The 24,785-nt window shown below is 53.9% G+C and overlaps 2 protein-coding genes across 22 annotated transcripts in view; both read left to right on the forward strand.

Annotated features, from left to right (window-relative positions):
- The window catches only part of ING5 (inhibitor of growth family member 5), a 39,742-nt gene extending 24,451 nt beyond the window's left edge, over window positions 1-15,291 (forward strand). For 2 of the 6 annotated variants that reach the window (XM_028830472.2, XM_077956371.1), the window contains exons 6-8: window positions 8,504-8,639; window positions 8,775-8,836; window positions 10,553-15,291. In XM_028830472.2, the coding sequence (XP_028686305.1) occupies window positions 8,504-8,639; window positions 8,775-8,836; window positions 10,553-10,595 (241 nt within the window). In that variant the 3' untranslated portion in view covers window positions 10,596-15,291. 6 annotated transcript variants of the gene reach the window in all.
- A 2,612-nt stretch (window positions 15,292-17,903) lies between these two features.
- Window positions 17,904-24,785, forward strand: part of D2HGDH (D-2-hydroxyglutarate dehydrogenase) — a 34,493-nt gene continuing 27,611 nt past the window's right edge. For 6 of the 16 annotated variants that reach the window (XR_013402298.1, XR_013402296.1, XM_028831366.2 and 3 more), the window contains exon 1: window positions 19,367-20,047. Coding sequence is in view for 11 of the 16 variants with exons in the window: in XM_028831366.2 (XP_028687199.2) it covers window positions 19,600-20,047 (448 nt within the window). In the remaining 5 variants the exon portion in view is untranslated. Of the gene's footprint in view, window positions 17,978-18,093; window positions 18,237-19,125; window positions 19,315-19,366; window positions 20,048-24,785 lie in introns of those variants that run through there. The other 10 variants (XM_028831368.2, XM_077958148.1, XM_077958144.1 and 7 more) reach the window with 4 other exon arrangements.

Consider the following 24,785-nt stretch of genomic DNA (forward strand, 5'->3'; position numbering starts at 1 on the left):
GTATTTTTAGTAGAGATGAGGTTTCACCTTGTTAGCCAGGATGGTCTTGATCTCCTGACCTCGTGATCCACCTGCCTTGTCCTCCCAAAGTGTTGGGATTACAGGTGTGAGCCACTGTGCCCTGCTGCAATTTTCAGTTTTGAAATCTAGTGCTTAGCCTTTTGGCCAGGCGCAGTGGCACACGCCTATAATTGCAGCACTTTGGGAGGCCAAGGCGGGTTAATCACCTGAGGTCAGGAGTTCAGGACCAGCCTGAGCAACACTGTGAAACCCTGTCTCTACCAAAAATGCAAAATACTTAGCTGGGTGGTGGCATCTGCCTGTAATCCCAGCTACTTGGGAGGCTGGCGCAGGGAGATTGCTTGAACCTGGGAGGTGGAGGTTGCAGTGAGTCAAGATCGCGCCACTGTACCCCAGCCTGGGCGACAGAGCGAAACTCCATCTCAAAAAAAAAAAAAAAATCCCTATATTCTTGTCTTGTAAAGTAGTGCACAGATACAGAAAACCGCACAGAACAAACATGGTTTAATTAATTTCCGGAAAGTGAAGGTCTTTGTAACTAGCACCTAGTCAGTGGTTAGCTGCAGTTGGAAGGCCTTCCATATGCCCTGTTAAAATCATAAACTCCTTCTGTCCCCAAATAAACATGATGCAGATTTCTAGTGTTTATTTCCTTGTTTCTTTAATAGTTTTATAGTGCCTTCCTAGACACTATACATTATAGTTTAGTCCTGTTTTTCTAACTTTTTAAATTAACTTTATTAAGGAATAATTTATATGCAATGAAATGTTGTTCTAAATGTACAGTTTGATGCTGCATTCAGTTCCTTTAAAGCTATGGAAGTTTTCAGGCTTTCTATTTCTTCTCGGGTCAGTTTTGGACAAAATCTGTGTCTTTCAAGAAATTTGTTTCATGTAAGTTGTCAGATTTTGTTGACATCAGGTTGTTAATAATTTTGCATTATTATGGTTCGGATGTAGTGTCTGTATTGATGGTCCCTCTTTCAGTCCTGATATTGGTAATTTATGTTTCTCTCATTTTATCTTGATCTTTTTTTTTTTTTTGAGACAGGGTCTCGCTCTGTCACCCAGGCTGGAGTGCAGTGGCATGATCTTGGCTCACTGCAGCCTCACCTCCTGGGCTCAAGATATCCTCCCACTTTGGCCTTCCAAGTAGCTGGGACCACAAGTGCATGCCACCATGCCTGGCTAATTTTTTATATTTTTGGTAGAGATGGAGTTTCGCCATGTTGCGCAGGATGGTCTCAAACTCCTGAGCTCAAGTGATCCACCCACGTTGGCCTCCCAAAGTGCTGGAATATAATTTTTTTTTTTTTTTTTTCGTGAGACGGAGCCTTGCTCTGTTGCCCAGGCTGGAGTGCAGTGGTGCAATCTTGGCTTACTGCAACCTCTGCCTCCCGGGTTCAAGCGATTCTCTTGCCTCAGCCTCCTGAGTAGCTGGGATTAGAGGCATGTACCACCATGCCTGGCTAATTTTTTTTGTGTGTATTTTTAATAGAGACAGAGTTTTGCCATGTTGGCCAGGCCGGTCTTGAACTCCTGACCTCAGGTGATCCACCTGCCTTGGCCTCCCAACATACTGGCATTACAGGTGTGAGCCACCACACCTCGCCTAGAATTTTTTTTTTTTTTTTTTTTGAAACAGAGTCTCCGTGTCTCCCAGACTGCAGTGCAGTAGTGCGATCTCGGCTCGCTGCAAGCTCCACCTCCCGGGTTCACGCCTTTCTCCTGCCTCAGCCTCCTGAGTAGCTGGGAGTACAGGCGCCCACCACCACCCTCGGCTAATTTTTTGTATTTTTAGTAGAAACGGGGTTTCACTGTGTTAGCCAGGAGGGTCTCAATCTCCTGACCTCGTGATCCACCCGCCTTGGCCTCCCAAAGTGCTGGGATTACAGGTGTGAGCCACCACGCCCAGCCGCATTTTTTTTTCATGCTATTTCTTTGCCTTATAACTTATGTAGAAGTATGTGTCTCAATTTCCAAATAATTTGGGATTTTTCAGATACCTTTCTAATTTTAATTTTTAGTTGAGTTCTGTTGTAGTCAAAGAACATTATATAATTGAAATCCTTTGAAGGCCAGCTAATTTTTGTATTTTTAGTAGAGACAGGATTTCACCATGCCGGACAGGCTGGTCTCGAACTCCTGACCTCAAATGATCTGCCCACCTTGGCCTCCCCTCCCTGTAAAGTGCTGGGATTACAGGCGTGAGCCACTGCACCCAGCCTTCATTGCAATATTTGGTCTATTCATATTTAACATAATTAATGATATGGTAGAATTTAGATTCACCATCTTGCTATTAGTTTTCTATTTGTTCCTTCTGTTCCTTTCCTGTCTTCTTTTGGACTAATCAAGTATTTTTTTAGCATTCCGGTTTTTTTCCCACTCTTGTCTTATTAGCTATACTTCTTTGTTTTTTTTTTTTTTGAGACGGAGTTTCGCACTGTTGCCCCGGCTGTAGTGCAATTCGCAATGGCGTGATCTCGGCTCACTACAACCTCCACTTCCCAGGTTCAAGTGATTCTCGTGCCTCAGCCTCCTGAGTAGCTGGGATTACAGGCGTGCGCCACCACACCTGGTTAATTTTTGTATTTTTAGTAGAGACGGGGTTTCGCCATGTTGGCCAGGCTGATGTCAAACTCCTGGCCTCCAGTGATCCTCTCGCCTCAGCCTCCCAAAGTGGTGGGATTACAGGCATGAGCCACCGAGCTTGGCCCAACTTTTATTTCTTAATATTTATTTTCTTTCTTTAAAAATTTATTTTCCGTGCATATTCTGCTTATGTATATTTCTTTATGTGGATGCAAATTTCTGTCTGTTGTCATTTCTCCTCTACTGAAGAACTTTAACATTTTTTACGGTATGTGTATGCTGATGGTGATGAATTCTCTTAAGTTTTTATTTCTCTGAAAATGCTTTTATTTTGCTGCATATAGAATTTTTGGTTAACCTTTTTTTTTAATCATTAAAGGTGTTCTCTCGTTTTCTTCTTTCATTGATTCTGATGATAAATTAGTGATAATAATTATTTTTGGTGATTTTTTTTTTTTGCTTCTAAGATTTCTCATCGTCACTGGCTCTTAACAGTTTGGTTATGATGTGTCTTGGTGTGATTTTTTGTGTATATTTTGCGTGGAACTTGTGCGTCTTTGAACTGTTGGTTTGTACTTTGCATCAAATTTGGAAAATGTTCAGCCAGTTCTGCAAATATTTTTGTGCTCTCCTTTCTCCCCTTCCTGCGATCCAGTTCCCTGTGTGTTTCTTAGTTTAGATTTTCTCACAGCTCAGTGAGGCTCTGCTTACTTTCTGTAAGCTTTTTCTTTCTGTACTTCAGTTTGATTTGTTTCTATTACTTTATCTATTTATTTATTTATGAGACAGGTTCTGGCTCTGTCGCCCAGGCTGGAGTGCAATAGCACAATCTCGGCTCACCGCAGCCTCCGCCTCCCGGGTTCAAGCCATTCTCCCGCCTCAGCCTTCCAAGTAGCTGGGATAACAGGTGAGCGTCACCACACCCGGCTAATTTTTGTATTTTTAGTATAGACGGGGTTTCAGCATGTTGGCCAGGCTGGTTTCAAACTCCTGGCCTCAAGTGATCCGCCCAGCTTGGCCTCTCACCTTCCCTTTCCTCCTTTCCTCCTTTCTCTTTCTCTCTTTCTCTCTTTCTCTCTCTCTCTTTCTTTTTTTTTTTTTTTGAAGGTCTTGCTTGGTCGCCCAGGCTGGAGTGCACTGGTACAATCTTGGCTCACTGCAAGCTCTGCCTCCCGAGTTCAAGCGATTCTCTGCCTCAGCCCCCCAAGTAGCTGGGATTATGGGCGCGTGCCACCATGACTGGCCAATTTTGTATTTTTAGTATAGATAGGGTTTCACCATGTTATGCAGGCTGGTCTTGAACTCCTGGCCTCAGGTGATCTGCCCGTCTTGGCCTCCCGATGTGCTGGGATTACAGGTGTGAGCCACTGTGCCCGGCCCTAAGTTAGTTTTAATCTCCTTTAATACAGTTTTCATTTAAGAGATTGTAGGGCTGGGCGCTTTGGCTCACGCCTGTAATCTCAGCACTTTGGGAGGCTGAGGTGGGAGGGTCATTTGTGTAGCCGGGATTACAGGCATGTGCCACCATTCCTTGGTAACCAGCTTTTAAAAAAACAATCAGTCCTATTTCCCGGCTGGGTGTACATGTCTTATGATTTGTTATTAGTTCTCCGAACTTGGGTATAAAGGAAGCGTGGAGAGGGAAATTTCTGTTCTCCCCAGGATGTATTTGCTCTGTTTTAGTCCAGGCTGATAGGCTTGGGGGCCTGGGGCGGGGCAGGGTCTCAGCTTCAGGTCCACCCAGGCCCCTCGAGGACCCTGAGCTCTTGACTGAGTGCCCCAGGGAGCCTGCGGATTGCCCTCTGCGGAAGACTCTGCCCTGTAGTTCATCTGCACTTCAGTGGGTTTAGATTTCCTCTCTCACCTCCTGCCCCCCCGGCTTCTGCAGTTGGTAGAAGTACGGGGTAGGAGACTGGCGGTGCCCGAGCACACCCCTTCCTCGAGAACTCCAAGGCTGCAGGGATTTTCCATCTGCTTTTAGTGGCTCTGTGCAGCCTCTGGACTCTGTAAATGGTGGGGACACAGCCGCCATGTGTGTCTGTGTGGGCTCAGCGTGGCCCGGTGGCCAGCCCAGCCCTCACTCAGCGCATGAGGCAGGTGGACACCCGCCCCAACACCCCCCAGCACCGGCTGCAGGTCATCCAGCGCTTGTTCTCCACAGCTCCCCCACATCTTTGAGAATGTGGTTTTTGTGACTTGCTGGGTTTTGTGTTTTCTAACTCAGTGAGAACAGCGTTGAGTCTTCCTGCTCCTTCCTGCTTGGAACCTGAAGGCCCTGTCCCGACCGTGCCTTTTCTGTGTGAAAGCGGAGCTCCTCCTGGTCTCTTCCTCACCCAGCACTGTTTCTCAAGGGCATGCTAGGCATGAGGAATGCAGGCACCTATGGTGGTGAAGGAGACCCCAGCTCCCTTTCTCAAGGGCATGCTAGGCATGAGGAGTGCAGGTACCGGGGTCCTTGTGGTGGTGAAGGAGACCCCAGCTCCCTGTTGGGGTTGGGGCTTCCTCCCTGAGCGCTCTGCCCTGCTTCAGAGACCTCAGGAACAGCCAGCACCTCTGCAAACCCAGGAAGATCCACCGTGGCCTCATGGCTTTTCCTGTCCTGACAGTGCGCTGACCAGCACTGTTTAGTAGCAGTCGGAGCCTGGGAGCTCAGCGCTGCCTGCCGGGCAGGTTGCAGTAGTGACAGATGAGGGGGTGATCACTGATGGCGACAGTTGCGGGGCTCCTGCGGCTCCGGGCTGGATCTAGCTTGTGTGCGAATCTCTTTCTTCTCCATGCCCCCGAGTGGCAGTGCTGCTCCTGTCCCGTTGTGCCCCCGAGTGGCAGTGCTGCTCCTGTCCCGTTGCAAGACGTCGAGACAGGCTGGCAAGGCGAGCTCTGAAGCTGGGCTCTAACGCCCAAGGTGCCAAGCAGGCCCCTTCCAGAGGGACAGGAAGATGGTGCAGGTGGGCAGACAGGGTGTCCTGAGGACCAATCGGTTGAACCCAAAGCCTGGGCCCGCCGGGGCGGGAGTGTGCACTCATGTGCCTCCAAGGGCATCATCCTGGGTGTGCGCAGGCGCCCGCCTGCCCCTGGGCTCTGGAGCTCTGTGGAGCTCTGTGGCGCGCGTTCCTGACCCATCAGCACAGTGTGTTTTCATGCCCCTCTTGGTCACGCTGTGGTGCCAGGCTGCTCTGCTTCAAGGCAGGTCCTGTTCCCTGCTGGGGACCTGGGAGCATGCGCCATCCTGTCCCTGTGGCCTGCCCTCTTCAGGCCTGTTCCCCACGTGCCCAGGGCCCTTCCTGGAATGCAGTGTTCCTAGACCGCACAGATGCTCCGTGTCTCGTCTGAGATTCCATGACCTGAGGCTGCCCCCTGCGCTGTTGCTGCCCTGTGGCCTTGCTCTGGTGTGTGGACGAAGGGCAGTGTCACCTGTAGCACCTGGAATCCCGGAGCTTGGACAGGCAGCCAGTCCCCTGCTAGGAGCTACGTGGAGTGCTGGGAAGCCATTGGGGCCGGGCGTGGAGGGGCTCACTGGCACCATCTGGCGAGGGTTGCCCGCCATGCCCTGGGGAATTAGCACAGAGGGTGCCTCTTGTGGCATTGGAGCTGAAGGGAGTCAGAGAGCAGCCGCTGATAGCTGGGGTCAACCCAGCCTGTGCAAGGGACAGGGCTCCCCATGGCCTCCTGGTTGCCTCCCTCAGGGCTGGTGGTAGCACTCCCTGGCCACGCGCCATGGCGCTCCCTCAGGTGAGACTGGAGAGGCCAGTGAGGCCTCCACGCCAGCCTCAGCTTCTGGGGTGCCCTTGCTGGGTGGTCCCCTCATGCCCCCAGCCTTCTCCCACTACCGTCAAATCTGGCCAGCGCCCTCGAACCCGGTGATGCCGAGACACAGGTCAAGATGTCGGTTCCGGATTTGTGGACAGAATTGGACTCGGCGCAGAAGAGGAGGGCGTCACAGAGAGCATTTCGGGGACCGTTGGCAGCAGAGGGTGCTGCCCTGCTCTCCACGGGTGAGAGGTGACGCGAGGAGACTGCAGGAGCCCCTTGGAGGTGAAGCCACAGGTGTCAGCCCGGAATCAGCAGCTGGCTGAGACGTAGACCCTTGTGTGTCGCTGTCAGAGGAGAGGCCCGAAGACTACTTGAGACTGTTGCTTGAAAGCAGTATCAGCGGCACCTGGACCTGGACTTGTGACAGTGATGGATTTCAGCTCTAAAGAGAAACTCTTGTCTGGTCCCAGACAGAAAGAGCAGGAGAGCAGATTACCCACAAAGGACAGACTTAGATGGGCACCCCTGTGCCAGAGGGCAGCGGGGAGGCTGGGTGCATGCTGAGCCCAAGTGTGTGTGTGGGGGGGGGGGGGGCAGCGGGGAGGCTGGGTGCATGCTGAGCCCAAGTGTGTGTGTGTGTGTGTGTGTGTGTGTGTGTGTGTGTGTGTACAGGCAATTGCAAAGGCGTAGAAGAGCTTTAGACAGGTGTCTGAGGAAAAGCTGAGTGTTGATTCCCTCTAGGAACCAGACTTCTCCTCCTTGGCTCTCCCTAATCGCAACTGTTTTTCTCACCGCCACGTTCCTCCCGCTAACCTGCCGTGTTTATGTAGCAACTAGATATTCTTGGGTTGGAGGGTGGGATAGGGAAGATACTTCTTCTGTCTGTACTAACGGGAATACACTGTCTATATACTACCTGCAGCTTGTACGTTTATTTGAAAAATACTGAAATATAAAAGCATAAATTTCCCCCTAAGTGCATCCCTTTCAAACGGGAAAGTCTCCACCTGAGGTCTGTGGTCCTGGTGGGGCGGCCATGGTGCTGCAGGTGGCAGGCTTGGAGGGAGGCATGGGCAGGGTGGAAGACCCGCCAGGCTGCTGTGTAGAAACCCATGTGGGGAGTGACAAGGGTGGCGTGTGGTCAGAAGGGGCCCTGTGCCAGGTGGACAGCTGGATGGGTGGTGGGCGGTCCAGGGAGTGTGTGGGGAGCTGCTGGTTTAGTGAGATTGGGCCAGAGGTGCCTGAGTAGGTGCGTGGAGGGCCCGGGTGCAGGATGCACAGCTGTTCTCGTGGGAGGAGGTCATGGTTACGGGAGAGCTGAGAGCTGTTGACGGTGCAGGCCGTTCTGACACCTGTCAGTCTGGGGTGGGAGGCTGGCAGGCTTCTCTCAAGTGTCAGCCATCTGCTGGTGGAGATGACATGTGCTTGTCTCCAAAGGGGCTGGGGTCTTTGGAGGGATGGCCGAGAAGTGGGGTGAGTCCAGAGATCCCCGGGGGAGTCCCATCTGGGAGGAGGGACCGAGACGAGAGTGGACTCGTCCCCAGAGTGGGACCAGAGCCCTGGTGCTATGGGTGAGTGCTACGCTTCACGACCTCTTGGGTGCCATCCGTGCCCCTGTGTCCCCGCCTGGGTCCAAAGGTGGGTGTGATGTCTCCACCCCTGTGCTGCCAGCTGCTACTGTTTCTGGATTTTTGTGGGTAACAGCTTGCTTTCTAGCATCAGCTGACAATCTTTTCGTATCCTTAATGATTTTCTTGCTGCGCCTTCTGAGAACATTGCATGTTCAGAGGGGTTATTGAGGTTTTGAAAATGTGTGCTCCAGGAAGAAAACGTCCACAAGGTGTGTATTCAGTTAGTGCATGACTGCAGTGGCCGGCCCTGGAGTCACATTCGTTTCTGAAGGACAATAGGAAAAATGCTTAAAAAAAAGCATTTAAAAAAAAGCATTTAAAAAAAAGCATTAAAAAAGCGTATTCATTATGTGTCCGAGCACGGTACAGATTACCCCCTTGGAATGATCGTCGTCAGAGTTTTGGGGTGAGGGGGCCTTAAGTCAGAGGCAGAAGGGCCCGTGGTGTCTGTGCCGCCTCACTTCCCGCCATGGCCTTCAGCGGTTCCTGTGCCTTGTCCCCTGCAGGTCTGAGTTCACTGACACCATCCTGTCCGTGCACCCCTCCGACGTGCTGGACATGCCGGTGGACCCAAACGAACCCACGTACTGCCTGTGCCACCAGGTCTCCTACGGGGAGATGATCGGCTGTGACAATCCAGACGTGAGTGTTGCCTGCGGGATTCGCGCCATGGGGCACGGTCTTGTGTGGGGCAGGGCTGGCGGGTGTTGGCATTTCCTGTGTTTTGCGTACAGAACATGAGGCGTGTTGACTGTGGTTTCTTCCTTTACTTTGCAGTGTCCAATTGAGTGGTTTCACTTTGCCTGCGTGGACCTTACCACGAAACCCAAAGGAAAATGGTGAGTGGGGATGCTCGCTCCGTTTTCTCCCAGCCTGCTGGGTGTCGGGCTGCTGGCCTCCCCAGGAGAAGGCGCTCGATGGCGGGATCTTGCCAGGCTTAGCGGGGCACGGTAGCCACGTAGGCATGCCCCACAGTGGCCTCGAGGAGTGTGGCTGGCTGGCTGGCTGCTCTGGATGTGGCTTTTTCCCTCCTTCGCTGCTGTGCCTGTCCGAGCCGGCAGAGGGATGTCCTCACCCCGGGACAGCGGTTACCAAGTTACGTAATATTCACGTTCACGGCCCCTCCTGAAGGACAACCTTCCGGACTCTGCGGGAGGTAGGGATCGTCTTAAATCAGAATGAGAGGTTCTTGTCCCCTAGGGAAATCTGGGAAGGATAGCACGAGAGGTGAGTCCTGAAGCCGGGGCGTGGATCTGGGGCCCGTGGCTCTGTCTGGTGGAGAAGAGTGCAGGTGCCAGGGGCAGTTTATCTTCCTGACCCTTGCATCCCCTTGGCGATGGCAACTTTCTGCATTGTTGTTCCTCAGATTTCATTTAAATAAAAACTTAGAGTCTGGGCAACATCGAGAGACCCCAGCTCTACAAAAAATACAAAAATTAGCTGGGCGTGGTGGTGCATGCCTGCGTCCCAACTACCTGGGAGGTGCAGGCGGGAAGGTGGCTTGAGTCTGGAAGTCCAAGGCTTCAGTGAGCTGAGATTGCGCCACTGCACTCCAGCCTGGGCGAGAGAGCAAGACCCTGTCTCAAATAAATAAATAAAAAGATAAAAACCTGGCTTTGTTTGCCTGTGCTGAAAATCTAAAAATGGATATATGTTCTGAAAATGAAATCGGAATGTGCTCTTCTGTGTGGCACTCAGAGGTCATCGTGGCAGCGTGTTTGAGACTCCGGCAGACTCGCCCGAGTTGGTGAGAGCCAGTTATCCTTGGTGTTCGGTGTGAGGACACAGAGGGAAAGGATGCTGTGTCTCGGAGGCTGGCCGAGCTCATGGTGTCATGTGGCATCAACACAGGCTGCCCTGTCACGGGGACACATGGCACTGCAGTGCCCCACGCTGTGCAGCCGAGGGACGGTGCATCAGGGTTTGGAGAAGGGGCATGGCGGCTATTAGGGCGGAGGGCCCTGGGCAGGCTCGGCCTGGGCCAGGCGGGGGTTGACAGTTGCCTTCACATGCAAGTCGGCTGCCTCCTGCGTGGGGAACCTATGGAATGTCCTCTGTGGCCAGCAGCTGCCTCTGTTCAGGAGTTCCCGGTGCGTGCGGCTCCGGAACTTGCTCAGAGTCACCAGGGAGCACTTGTGAGACGGCAGCTTCCAGGGCCCGTGCAGGGTGCCTGGCTGGGTTTCTGTGGGCCTGAGGGGCTGCCATGCTCATGCGTGCTTGGTACCTGCAGCCCCCAGACTCCAGACAGAGGGCACCAGCGACCCTGCCATCGGCCGGGGAAGGAGGACCCACCTGTTAAGGAGGAACGCCTGGGTGTCAAATCGCTTTTGCTCATTGATGTGTATCTGTCAACTTCAGAACCAACCTCCCGCATAGAGCCGCGCACATAGGCGCGTTTTCCCTGCGGGAAGGCCGCAGCCCCACTGTGTGTGCCTCTCCTGGTGCCGGCCCCCCGGCCTCCAGCAGGCCTGGCAGACATGGGGAGGCGGGGCCTGGGCACGCTGCACCCTGGTGGAAATGGCAACCAGGGCCTCACTGCGCCTTTCTTGTCACAGGTTCTGTCCACGGTGTGTCCAGGAAAAGAGGAAGAAGAAGTAGGAGGAGCTGTGTGCCCGGATCCGAGGAGCAAGTTAATCTCTTCCTTCATTCGTGTTGCAATATTTCCCTTCATTTTAAAACTACCTTGTTCGGTTGATACTTAGTAACTCCGTGGCCAGTTGAAATTCTGGATGTTTCCTAGAACAAGAACCCATCAAACCCTGTTCGCACAGAAGGGCGACCTTGCAGGGACTCGCCACCTTGACGTTAGCGTGGCTTTTACAGGACCCCCCCCCGCGCATCAGCAGGGACCCCCCGCGGATGTGGCGGGCGCGTGAGCCCGGGCTGCCAGGCGAGCTGCGGGGACGTGGTAACCTGGTCCACGGCCGCCGCTTTGCAGCGCGCGGCGCCACCCTTGCGTAGCTTTCCTGTGGTTTTCCAGGACTGTTTGGTACAGCCCAGGCTCCCTGCGCCCCAACGCCGCTGGAGCACGCCTGCCACTGAGCCGCGCGGGTGGGGCCCGTGCCTCCTCCCACTCAGCGCCGCGCCGCATCCGGCTGCCGTGCCCTCCTGCTTGGGCGCCTCTGACGGCCCGGGAGGGCTGGGGGCCCTTTCTCCGAGGAAGTGGCCTCCGCTTCACTGCGCGCTGCCTTTTTAGCTTGGACTTCAGTTCTCCCTCGGGGGAGTCACCTCTGGAGTAAACGGCTCTTCATTAGCTTGGAGTAGCTGTGGGTCCTGTGACCAGCACCCACCAGACCCTGGAACAGAGCTGGGCTGATGTTCCGTTTCTCTGGGAATTGGTGATGTTTTTACTGTGAAGATGAAATTATCCTAATAGCATGAAGATCATGGGTCTACGTGTGTCTGTGAAGTGAGTCCCGTCTGCCAGGAGCTGATGAACCACGAATGCCTCTGCTTGTGCATTCCCAGGCCCGCAGCTCCCGTCCAAGGGGACTCTGATGTGAATTTGTTGTGAATTTATTGTGCCACAATAGCAGTTCTGGAATGAAGCTAGGAAACTCAAGTGTGCTTTTTGTTTAATCAGCATTCACCAAGCTGAGCTGGAGCCGTCTTTTCGGTGGTAGTTGGGGAAGGCTGTGCAGATTTGCTCTGCTGTGATGCGTTGGTGACGGTGCCTAGCCTGCGGTTCCCGACAGCAGCATCGCAGGCTCTCGGAAATCCTCTCCTGTGCCTTTAGAGGAAGGAGAGGATTCCTGAGGAATGCAGGGGAGCCTGTTTCTGTCCTCACACCACAGAAAGAAACCTGAGGGAAAACTGAGATGTGAGGTTCCCAACTTAAGCCTGGTTTTCTTCATGGTGGGGGGCCATTTCGAATGACAGCCTCACTTCCTCCTGATGGCTACATCTATATCTTTTCCTCCTGTTTTTAATGTTTCACTAGGGAGAGGAAATAAAGCAGAAAGGAACGTGTGAAGCTCTGTGTCTCAGACGGGGCCCTCCCCACGAGAAGCTGGTAGTCAGTGAGTGAGAACAAGAGAACAAGAACATCCTGAACAGTCCTGGTTGGGATGGTGTCCACATTCTTGTTCTGCGTTTCTTGAACCACATGGATGTCTCTGGGCCACCTGTCCTTTCTGGGAGCCGGCCGAGGGTGTGGGGCAGTGGGTGGGAGTGGATCCTCTGGGCGCAGGTGCCCGGCACGTGCAGGTGGGCAGTGGGCCACTGCTGCTGCTCGTCCCTGCCAGTGTCTGGACCTGAAGGGGCTCCCTCCAAGCGATGCCTTCCTGTGGCTCAGAAGGGAAAGTGTCAGAGAGGGCAGGCTACACTGTTTCACACCCTCAGCCACGGCTGTGAAAATGGGTGGGTTTTGTTGGGTTTTTTCCTTTTTGAGACAGCGTCTTGCTTTGTCGCCCAGGCTGGAGTGCAGTGGTGCGATCTGGGCTCACTGCAAGCTCCACCTTCTGGGCTCAAGTGACCCTCCCACCTCAGCCTCCTGAGTAGCTGGGATTACAGGCATGCACCATCAGGCCCAGCTAAGTTTTGTATTTTTGTTGGAGACGGGGTTTCACCATGTTGGCCCGGCTGGTCTCAAACTCCTAGGGTCAAATGATCCGCCTGCGTCGGCCTCCCAAAGTGCTGGGATTACAGGTGTGAGCTGCTGTGCTCAGCTGGGAGATGGGTTTTCACGTAATGACTTAACTTTTTGTTAATAGGTTTTGTGTGTGTGTGTGTGTGTTTTGTTTTTTGTTTTTTTTGAGACGGAGTTTTGCTCTTGTCACCCAGGCTGGAATGCAATGGCATCATCTTGGCTCACTGCAACCTCTGCCTCCTGGGTTCAAGTGATTCTCTCGCCTTGGCCTTCCGGGTAGCTGGGACTACAGGTGCCCACCACCACGCCTGGCTAATTTTTGTATTTTTAGTAGAAACGTGGTTTCGCCGTGTGTGGCCAGCCAGGACTCGAACTCCTGACCTGAAGTGATCCACCCGCCTTGGCCTCCCAAAGTGCTGGGATGACTGGCATGAGGCACCACACCTGGCCAACACAGATGCTTAATGATCGTGGAGAATACATTGTGGAAAATTTTCTTCTCTCTTTTACCTTATTATGAGACGGAGTCTCCCTCTGTCACCCAGGCTGGAGTGCAGTGGTGCGATCTCGGCTCACTGCAAGCTCCGCCTCCCGCGTTCATGCCATTCTCCTGCCTCAGCCTCCCGAGTAGCTGGGACTACAGGTGCCCACCACCATGCCCGGCTAATTTTTTTGTATTTTTTAGTAGAGACGGGGTTTCACCGTGTTAGCCAGGATGGTCTCAATCTCCTGATCTTGTGATCCACCTGGCTCAGCCTCCCAAAGTGCTGGGATTACAGGCGTGAGCCACCGCGCCCAGCCCTCTTGTACCATTTTTGTGAAGAGGGATAGGTAAGTGCAGGGAGTTTGTGCTGAAACAGTACCTGGCAATTTTTCAGAAATGAGTTCGATATTTCACTCCACCTTTGAGCTGTTCACACCCATGGCTACCCCTGGAAGGAGCTGGGGTTGTTGATGCTTTTGGCTGCCTGGCTTCCTGAGGTCTCGCTGTTTTCTGGGGAAAGATGACTGGCTTCCACGTGGGAAGCTTCTGTCTAACACGTGATGATGTGGTCCTGCCTGCCACTGTGCACCTTCCCAGGTATTGAATTTTGACCTTTTCACGTTTCTGTGCTTATGTGTTTTTAATGTTTACTTTTGCCACTTACGATAATATCACCAAAATAATATGCAGAGAGTTTTGGAAGAAACACAGAAAACATGAGCAGAATGAGACAATTCCTTGGGCTGTAGTTTGGACCCAACTGAATCCTGAGTACTCTGTGGCTGATGCTGTGCTAGCCGTGGGAGAGACACACTCAGGAGTGGCTGTTTGGCCAGAAAAGAAGGTCATGGCCCCTGGCCTGGCCCCAGCCCTGCAGGGACACAGGAGCCACACCATTTGCAGCATCCACACCTTGCTCCAGAAGGCCTGGCTGCCTTCTCCCGGGGGGTGATTCAGGGATTTAGTCTTGGACCAGACCCCCCTCCACAGCTGCCCAGCTCCAGACCCATCTCCTGGATTGAGAGTGTCTGGGCTGGACCCAGTGGGTCACTCTGGCAGCTTCATCTGAGCCGAAGGTGTGGGTCCTCTGTGGCTGTGTGATTGACCTCTATGGGAAGGAGCGTTCTGCCCATTTTCCTTGTTTTCAGTGTTGCGGTATCAGACAGTGATCTGAGGAAATCCTGTAGGGGAAGGCAGGCTGCTTTGAAAAAAGGAGCTGGCGAAACTGAGCCCTCTGCATCTGTGAATGTGCCCCAGGTGCTGCTGCTGGGGACATGGATGCCGAGCAGAGGCCTGCATGGCCTCCTGAGCAGCAGCTGACCACCTGTCTCATGTTGGGCGGGACCCCTGGGCTGGTGGACACGAGACCACTGTTGGCCAGGGACACCGAGCGGAGGCCTACGTGGCCTCCTGAGCAGCAGCTGACCGCCCGTCTCATGTTGGGTGGGACTCCTGGGCGGGTGGACATGAGACCACTGTTGGCCAGGGACACCGAGTAGAGGCCTATGTGGCCGCCTGAGCAGCAGCTGACCACCTGTCTCACTGTTGGCCAGGGCTTTGTGGCGTGGGTGTTTTCCAGTCTGCCTAGAGCAGCGAGCAGCAGCTGTGCAGACCAGTGGCGGTGGGAGAGTTTGCCGGGACAGATGGGGACACTGGCCAGCTTGTCTTCTGTCCAGCAGCCCCACTGTACTTGGCCTCCTGTCCTGTCATTGGGAGCCCTGGCTGGGGCTGCTTTGAGCAGTGACGCTGGCCCAGAGCAGCTTCCCACATGACCACAGAGCCGAGGGTCTGCCCTGTCCTAGGTTAGGTCTTCATGGTTTAGAATAAAACTGTGAGAGATGTTTATTATGGGCATTGAAGACTTAGGTTTTCCTAAATTTTCAGTGACCAGTGATCGGCCTTCAATACCTGTGCTGAGAGGAATTTTAAGCCAGGGGAAATGTGAGAAAATGTTCCCATTCAGGAGAGACTGTACTGGAGTTTCTTTCTTCCTCTGTATTTTGTGGTGTTCACCTTTAACCACATTTCATCCAAAAAGATGACGCAGCTTTAACATGAATGTTACATTTTTATTTTCAAGGAATTATTATCTATGTTCCCTTTGTAAAGGAAATATTGTAAATCTTTTTATTAGATAATGTAAAGATGTATATCAGTATTTTTGGATCATGTTATAGATTATGGATATATTGTTTAATAAATAAAGTATTTTTTGGAACAAACAGTTGAAAGTGCATCTGTATTAGCCCGTTTTCACGCTGCTGATAAAGACATACCCAAGACTGGGTAATTTATAAAGAAAAAGAGGGTTCTTTAAAAAAAAATTTTCTTTTTTCTTTTTTTGAGACAGTCTTCTTGCTCTGTCACCCAGGCTGAAGTGCAATGGTACTGCGTGATCTCGGCTCACTGTAACCTCTGCCTCCCGGGTTCAAGCGATTCCCCTGCCTCAGCCTCCTGAGGAGCTAGGAGTACAGGAGCACGCCACCACACCCTGCTAATTGTTGTATTTTTAGTAGAGATGGGGTTTCGCCATGTTGGCCAGGCTGATCTTGAACTCCTGACCTCAGGTGATCCACCTGCCTCAGCCTTCCAAAGTGTTGGGATTACAGGCGTGAGCCTCTGCGCCTGACAGAAAAAGAGGTCTAATGGACCCTCAGTTCCACATGGCTGGGGAGGCCTCACAATCATGGCAGGAGGCAAAAGGCACATCTTACATGGCGGCAGACAAGAGAGAATGAGAGCCGAGTGAAAGGGGTTTCCCCTTATAAAACCATCAGATCTCGTGGGACTCATTCACTACCACGAGAAAGGTATGGGGGAACCACCCCCATGATTCAGCATCATTCTGGGAAATGGGTGTAAAATGTCAGTATTGTGCCCAGAGACAAGTGTGTGAAGTTGAATTTTGAAGGGGTATGCAGTGATTGGAGAGTGGTTTGCGGAGCTTGCTGGCTGGGGGTCTGCGGAGGACCCTGTGCCTTACCTTGGGTGGTTGCTCAAGTTCACTTCCAAGGAAGACGTGTGAGAATGCTGCAGTTGCTCTAAGAGAGTACTGTGCTTGCTCTGGAAGGGCAAGACTTGCTGTGTTGTACTTGCCCTTTGGAAGCTGCTGGAGTCAGCTTGGGCTCTGTATTAGTCCATTCTTGCATTGCCAGAAAGAACAACCTGAGACTGTGTAATTTATAAAGAAATGAGGTTTAATTGACTCACAGCTCTGCAGGCTGTACAGGAAGCATGGCGGGGAGGCCTCGGGAAACTTACATCACGGCAGAAGGCGGAGGGGAAGCAAGCACATTTTACCATGGCGGACCAGGAGAGAAAGGGAGCAGAGGGGAAAGGTGCCACGCTTTTAAACAAGCAGGTCTCCTGAGAGCTCACTCATTTTCACAAGAACAGCAAGGGGGAAATCTGCCCCCATGAGCCAGTCACCTCCCACCAGGCTCCTCCCTCAATATTGGGGATTACAATTTAACATAAGATTTGGGCGGAGACACAAATCCAAACCGTATCAGGTTATCACAATGTCACAGACTGGGGGGCTTAACAAAAATGTCTCTTATTTCTGGAGATTGGTAGTCCAAGATTAAGGTGCTGGTGTTGTCTGGTGCCTGTCCAGGGCTCTTCCCTTGGGTTGCCAACACTGCCTTCTCACGTGTGCCGACATGACTGACTGGGAGAGGGAGCTCTCTGGTGTCTCTTATTTTACGGACGCATGTCCTGTCGGATCAGGACCCCACCCTTGTGACTGACTTTAACCTTAATTACTTCTTCAGAAGTCCCATCTCCAAATATGGCCATATTGGGGGTTACAGCTTCCGCATACGAATTCTGGGGGACACAAACCTAATAGGAGCTGATGGGTCTCAAAACGTTGCCTCGAGCAGTGCATTAACAGAACCTGGGAAGAGCTTGGTCCTCACGAGGTACAGTCGGCCCCTCACCCACCATCCAGGTGAAACCAATCTGCAGACCAGCGTCTTCGCTGGAAGAGGAGGCTGATGCTGGGGGAAGGGCCCCACAACACTGAAACCAGCACATGCCATGTTTTCCTCCAAGCATTCTCCAAGGGTACATGTGGGCTTTGCCAGGGGTCTGTGCCCTGGGAAAAAGAAAAATCAGTTGTTACTATTTTTTGAGAGAGTTGTTTTTTTGTTTTGTTTTGAGACAGAGTCTCACTCTGTAGCCAGGGCTGGAGCGCAATGGTGTGATCTCAGCTCACTGCAACCTCTGCCTCCCAGGTTCAAGCCATTCTCTTGCCTCAGTCTCCCGAGTAGCTGGGATTACAGGCGCCCACCACCACGCCCGGCTAATTTTTTTATTGTTGGTAGAGACAGGGTTTCACCATTTTGGCCAGGTTGGTCTCAAACTCTCGACCTCAGGTGATCCACCTGCCTCAGCCTCCTAAAGTGCTGGGATTACGGGCGTAAGCCACCGTGCCTGGCCAGAAAAATCAGTTATTTTAGGGGGTGGTATGGGTGGTAATCTTTATGAGTTCTGAATCATTCCTAATCCCAGGGGTCCAAGATGCCACTGGCCTGCTAGTCAGAGGGAGGGCGTGTGGAGGTCAGGTGGTAAGGGGGTCCACAGGAGGGCGTGTGGAGGTTGGGTGGCAAGGGGGTCCACAGGAGGGCGTGTGGAGGTCGGGTGGCAAGGGGGTCCACAGGAGGGCGTGTGGAGGTCGGGTGGTAAGGGGGTCCACAGACCTCATCTGTGGTTCTTTCCAGTTCCTGAATGTGTAACTGAAACAGTCACACTTGACAATGGGAAACTCCCACACCGGCCTGCAGAGGAAGGGCCAGCCAGGTAGGAAGGGCCAGGTGGACGTCACCTTCCCAGGGTTGTAGTCCAAAGGCAAAATGCATTGCTGACTTGGAAGAGCCCTGCATGGGTGATTCACCTGGGAAGAAGGTGAGTGGCCCTTGGGGATGTGGTTAAGGAGGACGGGAATGACTCCATTCAACTGCTGCTCCAGAGCCTCATCACCAGGACAAATCCAGCATGCCGGTTTTCTGTGTGACTACCAGGACCCATCTGCTGTCATGGGCGTAGCCTCCGCCTCTTGCACAGCTCCACAGTCTGGCCTCTGGACCGAGTGCGGGCTCCTGCTCTCTGCCCTCATCTGCTCAGAGATCTGCATCGTCTGCACCCTCTGGTTCTATGGAATTGGGTGAGCTGAAGTAACAAGTACTTTGGGAGGTCGCGCGGATGGCTTGAGTCCAGGAGTTCGAGACCAGCCTGGGCAGCACATGAGACCCCCCCCCCCATCTCTACAAAAATACAATAACAAAAAATTAGCCGGGCGTGGTGGCACACGCCCGTAGTCCCAGCTACTTGGGTGGCCGAGGTGGGAGGACGGTTTGAGCTCGGGAGGCAGAGGTTGCAGTGAGCTGAGATCACCCCCGGAACTCCAGCCTGGGCAACAGAGCTAGACCCTGTCTCCAAAACCCACAAAACAAGTGCTGGCGATGCCTCAGGAAGAGGAGCCCAGGCCGGGAGGCTCCTCGGGACAGCAGGTACTGCGTCAGGAGGCCAGGAGCTCCCCAGGTGTGCGAAGGGTTTGAGGGCACGGAGGGCTGAACAGGCGGAAGCGGACACGGAGGCAAGAAAACACCTGCAGGAGGCAGCTGCCCCCTAAGCTAAGGCTGGGGGCCCAGGAGGGGTGGTCCGTGCAGGAGCTGGGGGAGGGAGGCCGCTGGCGAAAGGGGCGCCCCCTGGGCACGGCCTCGGAGGAGCGGGCCGGCCCCCAGGTCCCTCAGCCGAGCCCCCGTACCGGGCCTCGTTCTGGAGAACGCTCCGGCTGCTGCTTGGGCGTCTTGGGCTGCGCTCAGCCTAGTCCCTTCCCTACCTGAAGGGAGGCGCCCGACAGCCTGGACGCCGGAGGCCCTCCGGGAACGCAGGACGAGGGAGCGGCGATTGACCCTCCGAAGCCAGTCGGGGCGGGGCTTGGATGGCGGGGCGGGGCATGGAGGGCGGGAATGACGAGAGGGGCGGGACCTGTTAGGAGCGCGGGGCGGGGCTTCGATGGCAGGGCGGAGCCGTCAATGCGCAGGCGTGGCGTCGTCCCGCCCACTCCGGCCTAGCGGCTCTGGGCCTGCGGTGGGCGCTGAGGGTTGGAGCCCGGGACGTGGTCGCGGGTGCGTGCGCGCGGCCGCCCGGAGCGCTCGGCTGAGGTTCCCGGGCTGCGGTTCCACGGCGGGTGGGGGTCGCGGGGCGCGATCTCGGGCGCCTCCAGCCAATCTGTGCCTGTGAGCGGGGGTGGGGGCGGCACTGCAGCTCGTCACGTGACCGCGTGGAAGGCGCGCGCGTCCGCGGGGTCCCCTTGGGGGCGAGCGTGGCGGCTTGGGGTCCGGGGCAGGTCCCGGCGAGGCCGCCGCGAGCCTGCGTGTCGCTAAGTCCAGGCCGGCTGCGGGGCTTCGCGCGCTCGCGGGGTTGCGGGCCGGGCCGGGGGAGGGCCCGGGTGCTGGGAGCCTTCCCTTTGGCTGCCCTCCTGCCCCTCTCCCTGCTTCTGCAAGCGTTTTTCAAGTTGTACAATGTGCATAAAACGTGAAATTCCCCTTGGCCATTTCCAGGCGCGCAGCCAGCAGCTCCCGGCCCTTGCCCCCCGGGCCCTGAGTACCGGCCTCGCCCGGAAGGAGGAGCCCGAGGCCTCCGTCCCGGCGGCGATGCTGCCCCGTCAGCTGCTGGCGCGGCCCGCGTGGTTGTTCCGGTGTCCCCCGGGGCCGCGCGGGGCCTGTGCCCCGGGAGCCGCGGGTTCTTGGGGTCGGCCGGTTGGCCCCCTGGCCCGCAGGGGCTGCTGCTCCGCCCCCGGGACCCCGGAGGTGCCGCTGACCCGGGAGCGCTACCCCGTGCGGCGCTTGCCGTTCTCCACGGTGTCTGAGCAGGACCTGGCCGCCTTTGAGCGCATCGTGCCCGGCGGGGTCGTCACGGATCCGGAGGCGCTGCAGGCTCCCAACGTGGACTGGATACGGACGCTGCGAGGTGGGTGAGGCTTGGGAAGCTGCGGCGGGGCCTGCTCTCCTGCGCCTTCTGGTGGAGGCTTCAAATCGGGCTGAGAACGAGCTGGGTGGGGGTGCCAGCCCCTGGCTGCGCTGAGAGGGGCGTGTGCACCGCCACAGGCTGCTGGAGTAAAGGACCACGAACGAGTCGCTTAGAACAACCCAAGTTTTTATTTTTTTATTTTCTTTTATTTTCTTTTTTTTTTTGAGACGGAGTCTCGCTCTGTCGCCCGGGCTGGAGTGCAGTGGCTGGATCTCAGCTCACTGCAAGCTCTGCCTCCCGGGTTTACGCCATTCTCCTGCCTCAGCCTCCCGAGTAACTGGGAATACAGGCGCCCGCCACCTCGCCCGGCTAGTTTTTTGTATTTTTTAGTAGAGACGGGGTTTCACCGGGTTAGTCAGGATGGTCTCGATCTCCTGACCTCGTGATCCGCCCGTCTCGGCCTCCCAAGGTGCTGGGATTACAAGCTTGAGCCACCGCGTCCGGCCTATTTTATTTTATTTTGAGACGGAGTCTTACTCTGTCGCCAGGCTGGAGTGCAGTGGCACGATGTCGGCTCACTGCAACCTCCGCCTCTCAGGTTCAAGTGATTCGTCTGCCTCAGCCTCCCTAGTAGCTGGAACTACAGGCGCCCGCCACCACGTCCCACTAATTTTTGTATTTTTAGTAGAGACAGGGTTTCACCATATTGGCCAAGATGGTCTCAATCTCTTGACGTCGTGATCCGTCCACCTCTGCCTCCCAAATTGCTGGGATTACATGTGTGAGCCACTCCGACAACGCCCGGCCAGCAACTCAACTTTGTCGGGCGCAGTGGCTCTGCCAGTATTCTCAGCTGCCCTGGAGGCTGAAGCCAGAAGTTCAAGACCAGCCTGGGCAACGTAGCAAGACTCCCCCACCGCCGCCTCTCCCCCATCGTCTCTAAAAATAAAAATAAATAAATAAATAAATAAATAAATAAATAAATAAATAAATAAAATTAGCCAGCCCAGGATTAAAAAAACAAACAGTAACAAAGTTACTCCAGCCCAGGAGTTCAAGTTTGCAGTGGAATGTGATCTCACCACTGCATTCCAGCCTGGGCAACACAGCAAGACTTCATCTCTAAAACAAAACAATTCCCCTCCCCACCAAACCCCACAAGTTTATTCTTTAAGCTCTGGAGGCCAAAAGTGTGAAATCAGGGTATCACAGGGCTGCGCTCCCTCCACTCCCTCCAAAGCCTCCAGAGAAGGCTCCTTCCTGCCTCTTCTAGCTCCTGGTGGCCCCAGATACCAAATTACTCCAGTCTCTGCCTCTGTTTTTCATACAGGTTTCTCTTCTCCGTGACACTTCTCCATCTGTCTTATAAAGACACTTCTCATTGGATTGAGGGCCCACCCTAATCGGGATGATCTCACCTCAGTACTGTCAACTTAATTACACCTGCAAAGACTGTTTTTCCTTTTTTTTCTTTTTTGAGATGAAGTCTCACTCTTGTTTCCCCGGCTGGAGTGCAGTGGTGCGATCTCGGCTCACGGCAACCTCCCTGTCCTGGGTTCAAGCAATTCTCCTGCTTCAGCCTCCCAAGTAACTGGGATTATAGGCGCCCGCCTCCACGCCTGGCTAATTTTTGTATTTTTAGTAGAGACGGGGTTTCACCATGTTGACCAGGCTGGTCTTGAACTCCTGACTTAAGGTGATCCACTCACCTTGGCCTCCCAAAGTGCTGGGATGACAGGCATGAGCCCCGGCGCTCAGCTGGACCATTTTTTCTTTTTCTTTTTTCTTTTTTGAGACGCAGTCTCGCTCTATCGCCCAGGCTGGAGTGCAGTGGCGCGATCTCGGCTTACTACAAGCTCTGCCTCTTGGGTTCACTCCATTCTCCTGCCTCAGTCTCCTGAGTAGCTGGGACTACAGGTGCCCGCCACCATGCCCGGCTAATTGTTTTTGTATTTTCAGTAGAGACGGGGTTTCACAGTGTTAGCCAGGATGGTCTCGATCTCCTGACTTCGTGATCTGCCTGCCTTGGCCTCCCAAAGTGCTGGGATTACAGGCATGAGCCACTGCGCCCAGCCCCGTTTTTTCAAATAAGGTCCCATTCACAGGTCCTGGGGCATTGAGAAGCGGACATATCTTTTTGGAACCCACTAGGTAAGATGAAGGGCTCCTGGCTGGCCACGCCTGCTCCTCTCCTCCCACTGCACTCCTGCCCACTGGCTTACAAGTCTGTGCATGAATGAGGAACTTCTCAGCCTCCGGGGCTGGCACTTCCTTTTGGTAACAGTGCCCAGTTTTCTGTTATTTTTATTTTATTTATTTTTTTGAGACTGAGTCTTGCCCTGTCAGGGTGGAGTGCAGTGGCACAATCTCCGCTTACTGCAACCTCCACCTCCTGGGGTCAAGTGATTTTTGTCTCAGTCTCCTGAGTAGCTGGGACTACAGGCCTCCGCCACCACAGCCAGCTAATTTTTGTATTTTTTCAGTAGAGAGAGGGTTTCACCATGTTGGCCAGGCTGGTCTTGAACTCCTGACCTCAGGTGATCACACACCTCGGCCTCCCAAAGTGCTGGGATTACAGGCATGAGCCACCACGCCTAACCCAGTTTTCTCTTATGAAATGATTGCAGGCTGGTGTGGCAACTCACACCTGTAACCCAGTTCTCTGGGAGATCACTTGAGCCCAGGAGTTCAAGACCAGCCTGGGCAACATGGTGAAACTCTATCTCTACAAATAATTAAAAATTAGCTGGGTGTGGTGGTGTGTGTCTGTGGTCCCAGCTGCTTGGGAGGCTGAGGTGGGAGGACAGCTTTAGCCTGGGAGGTTGAGGTTGCAGTAACTGTAACGGTACTACTGCTGTCTAACCTGGGTGATAGAAAAAAATGATTTCTGAGATAACATAACCTATGTGCTTACACAATTTAAAAAAATCAACATGGTGTTCTTGCTAAAATAGTAAAGTGAGGTAGAAGAGAATTGGTTGACTCTAATTTACAACAAAATGATATATTTAAACCTGTAGCACTGGCACCAGGTCCTGGGGCTGAACGTAGGGTGTGCTGTCATTGGGAAGATCTGGAATTTTTTTTATCTTTTTGTTGTTGTTGTTTTGGCCCTTGTAGAAGATTGAAAGTATTAAGAATACTCAGAGTTTCCAGACCATGTAATCTGGGAGTGCAGTGTATGTTAAAACAGTTCAGAAAGTTAGCAAGTTGAACTGGGGTCTAGGCTCAGATAATGGAAGCAGCTCTTTCCCTGCAGAAAGGCTGGGAGTCACTGGAAATCGCTGGACCAATGGTCACTACGTAGGAGCTCTCTTGAGTGGAACGGCCCCCACCCTCACCCTGCTCCCTAAATAAGGATCCCTCTGGGGCGATCTCAAGCTGCAGCCTTGAGCGTCCACCATGGCCCAGGGCCTGAGTGTTGTCCCTGGAGCCAGGTGAGGATGGACGCCCACTCTGGGCTTGACTAAGTCAGGCCCCAGTCCTGGCTCAGCACTGCTGCCTGGGTGACCCTAGGCAGTTGACCCTCAGTGCCTGCCCTACAAAATGAGGCTTGGAGCTGCTGCCTTGAGAACACCATGTGGGTGAGTGGGGCAGGAACCTAGCGTGAGCCTTGAGCACAAGGCTTGGATTCCTGTGCTCCCAGCCTGCACAGAGGCCAGCACCCTGGGCTATGCTGCTGCTGCCCTAGTGGGCAAGGGGGCTCTCCCAGGGCTTGCAGGAGTGGGGTGGAAGCTATAACTGAGATTGAGGGGTGGCTACACTATTCCTCTCCCCTGCCTTGCCTGAGCCTGACTGGGCAAGAATTGGCTGTCCCCCGGGACCCCTCTCTCCAGTCAGCACCCTTTTTGGATGTCCGTGGCCATGGACACTCTGTCTTGCTGCAAGGCCGCCCCTCAGTGTCTGTGTGCGCCTGTGGGAGGGCACCTTCCTCTGCATCCTGCTGCCCGGAGTTTGGTGAGGGTAAGGCTGAATTTCACTCATCTTTGAGTCCACAGGTTTGGTCCTGAATGTCTGCTCAGTAGGTGTTTACTGAGATGAGGCTTAGTTGTTGAATTTTAGATGAATTGCCCCTTAGTGTGGCTTGCTTTTGGAGAGAGAGCATGTCTAGACTTCTGAAAACTCATTAAGCATCATATTCAAAAATCTAGACCATTTGCTCCGGATGGATGCTGCAGACGTTTAGTGAGCATGCCTGCACTGGCGGGAAGGTGGGGGTTTCGCGGTGTGAAAACAGGCTGGACCCTTGCGTCACCTCTGGCGGCTCTGCCCCCACGGCCCCCTCTCTCTTTGTGGGGCCCCCATCGTTAACACTGGACCACTGGGAGGGAGCCATCCTTGTTGTCCTTCCCGTTAGAAGGTAAACATCACAGGAGTGGGAAATTCTGTCCTTCTGTCCGCATTCTGTGTCTGGAATGCGGCCTGGCCTGCATTCTGGGGCGCACTCATGTATGTGTTGACAACCCTGTCACAGGTGCGTCCCAAGTGTGCCCAAGTCGAAAGCTTTGCCATGAGTCCTGGGGCTCCCGAGCTGAGTTGGGGACAGGGATGCAGCGAGCGCAGGTGCCACAGTTCCCTCAGGTGCTGCGCTGAAGTGTCGGCCAAGGCCCAGGCGCCCAGCAGGCCCCTCTGCAAACATTGCTGGTTTGATAAAAGAGAGATTAAGTGGCTTTCCAATCAGAAAAGTAAGGTGGACACCACAGCCTGGTTCTCAGAGCTCCGTGAAGAGGTGACAGGC

The sequence above is a fragment of the Macaca mulatta genome, chromosome 12, assembly GCF_049350105.2.
Source record: "Macaca mulatta isolate MMU2019108-1 chromosome 12, T2T-MMU8v2.0, whole genome shotgun sequence".
Classification (NCBI taxonomy): Eukaryota; Metazoa; Chordata; class Mammalia; order Primates; family Cercopithecidae; genus Macaca; species Macaca mulatta.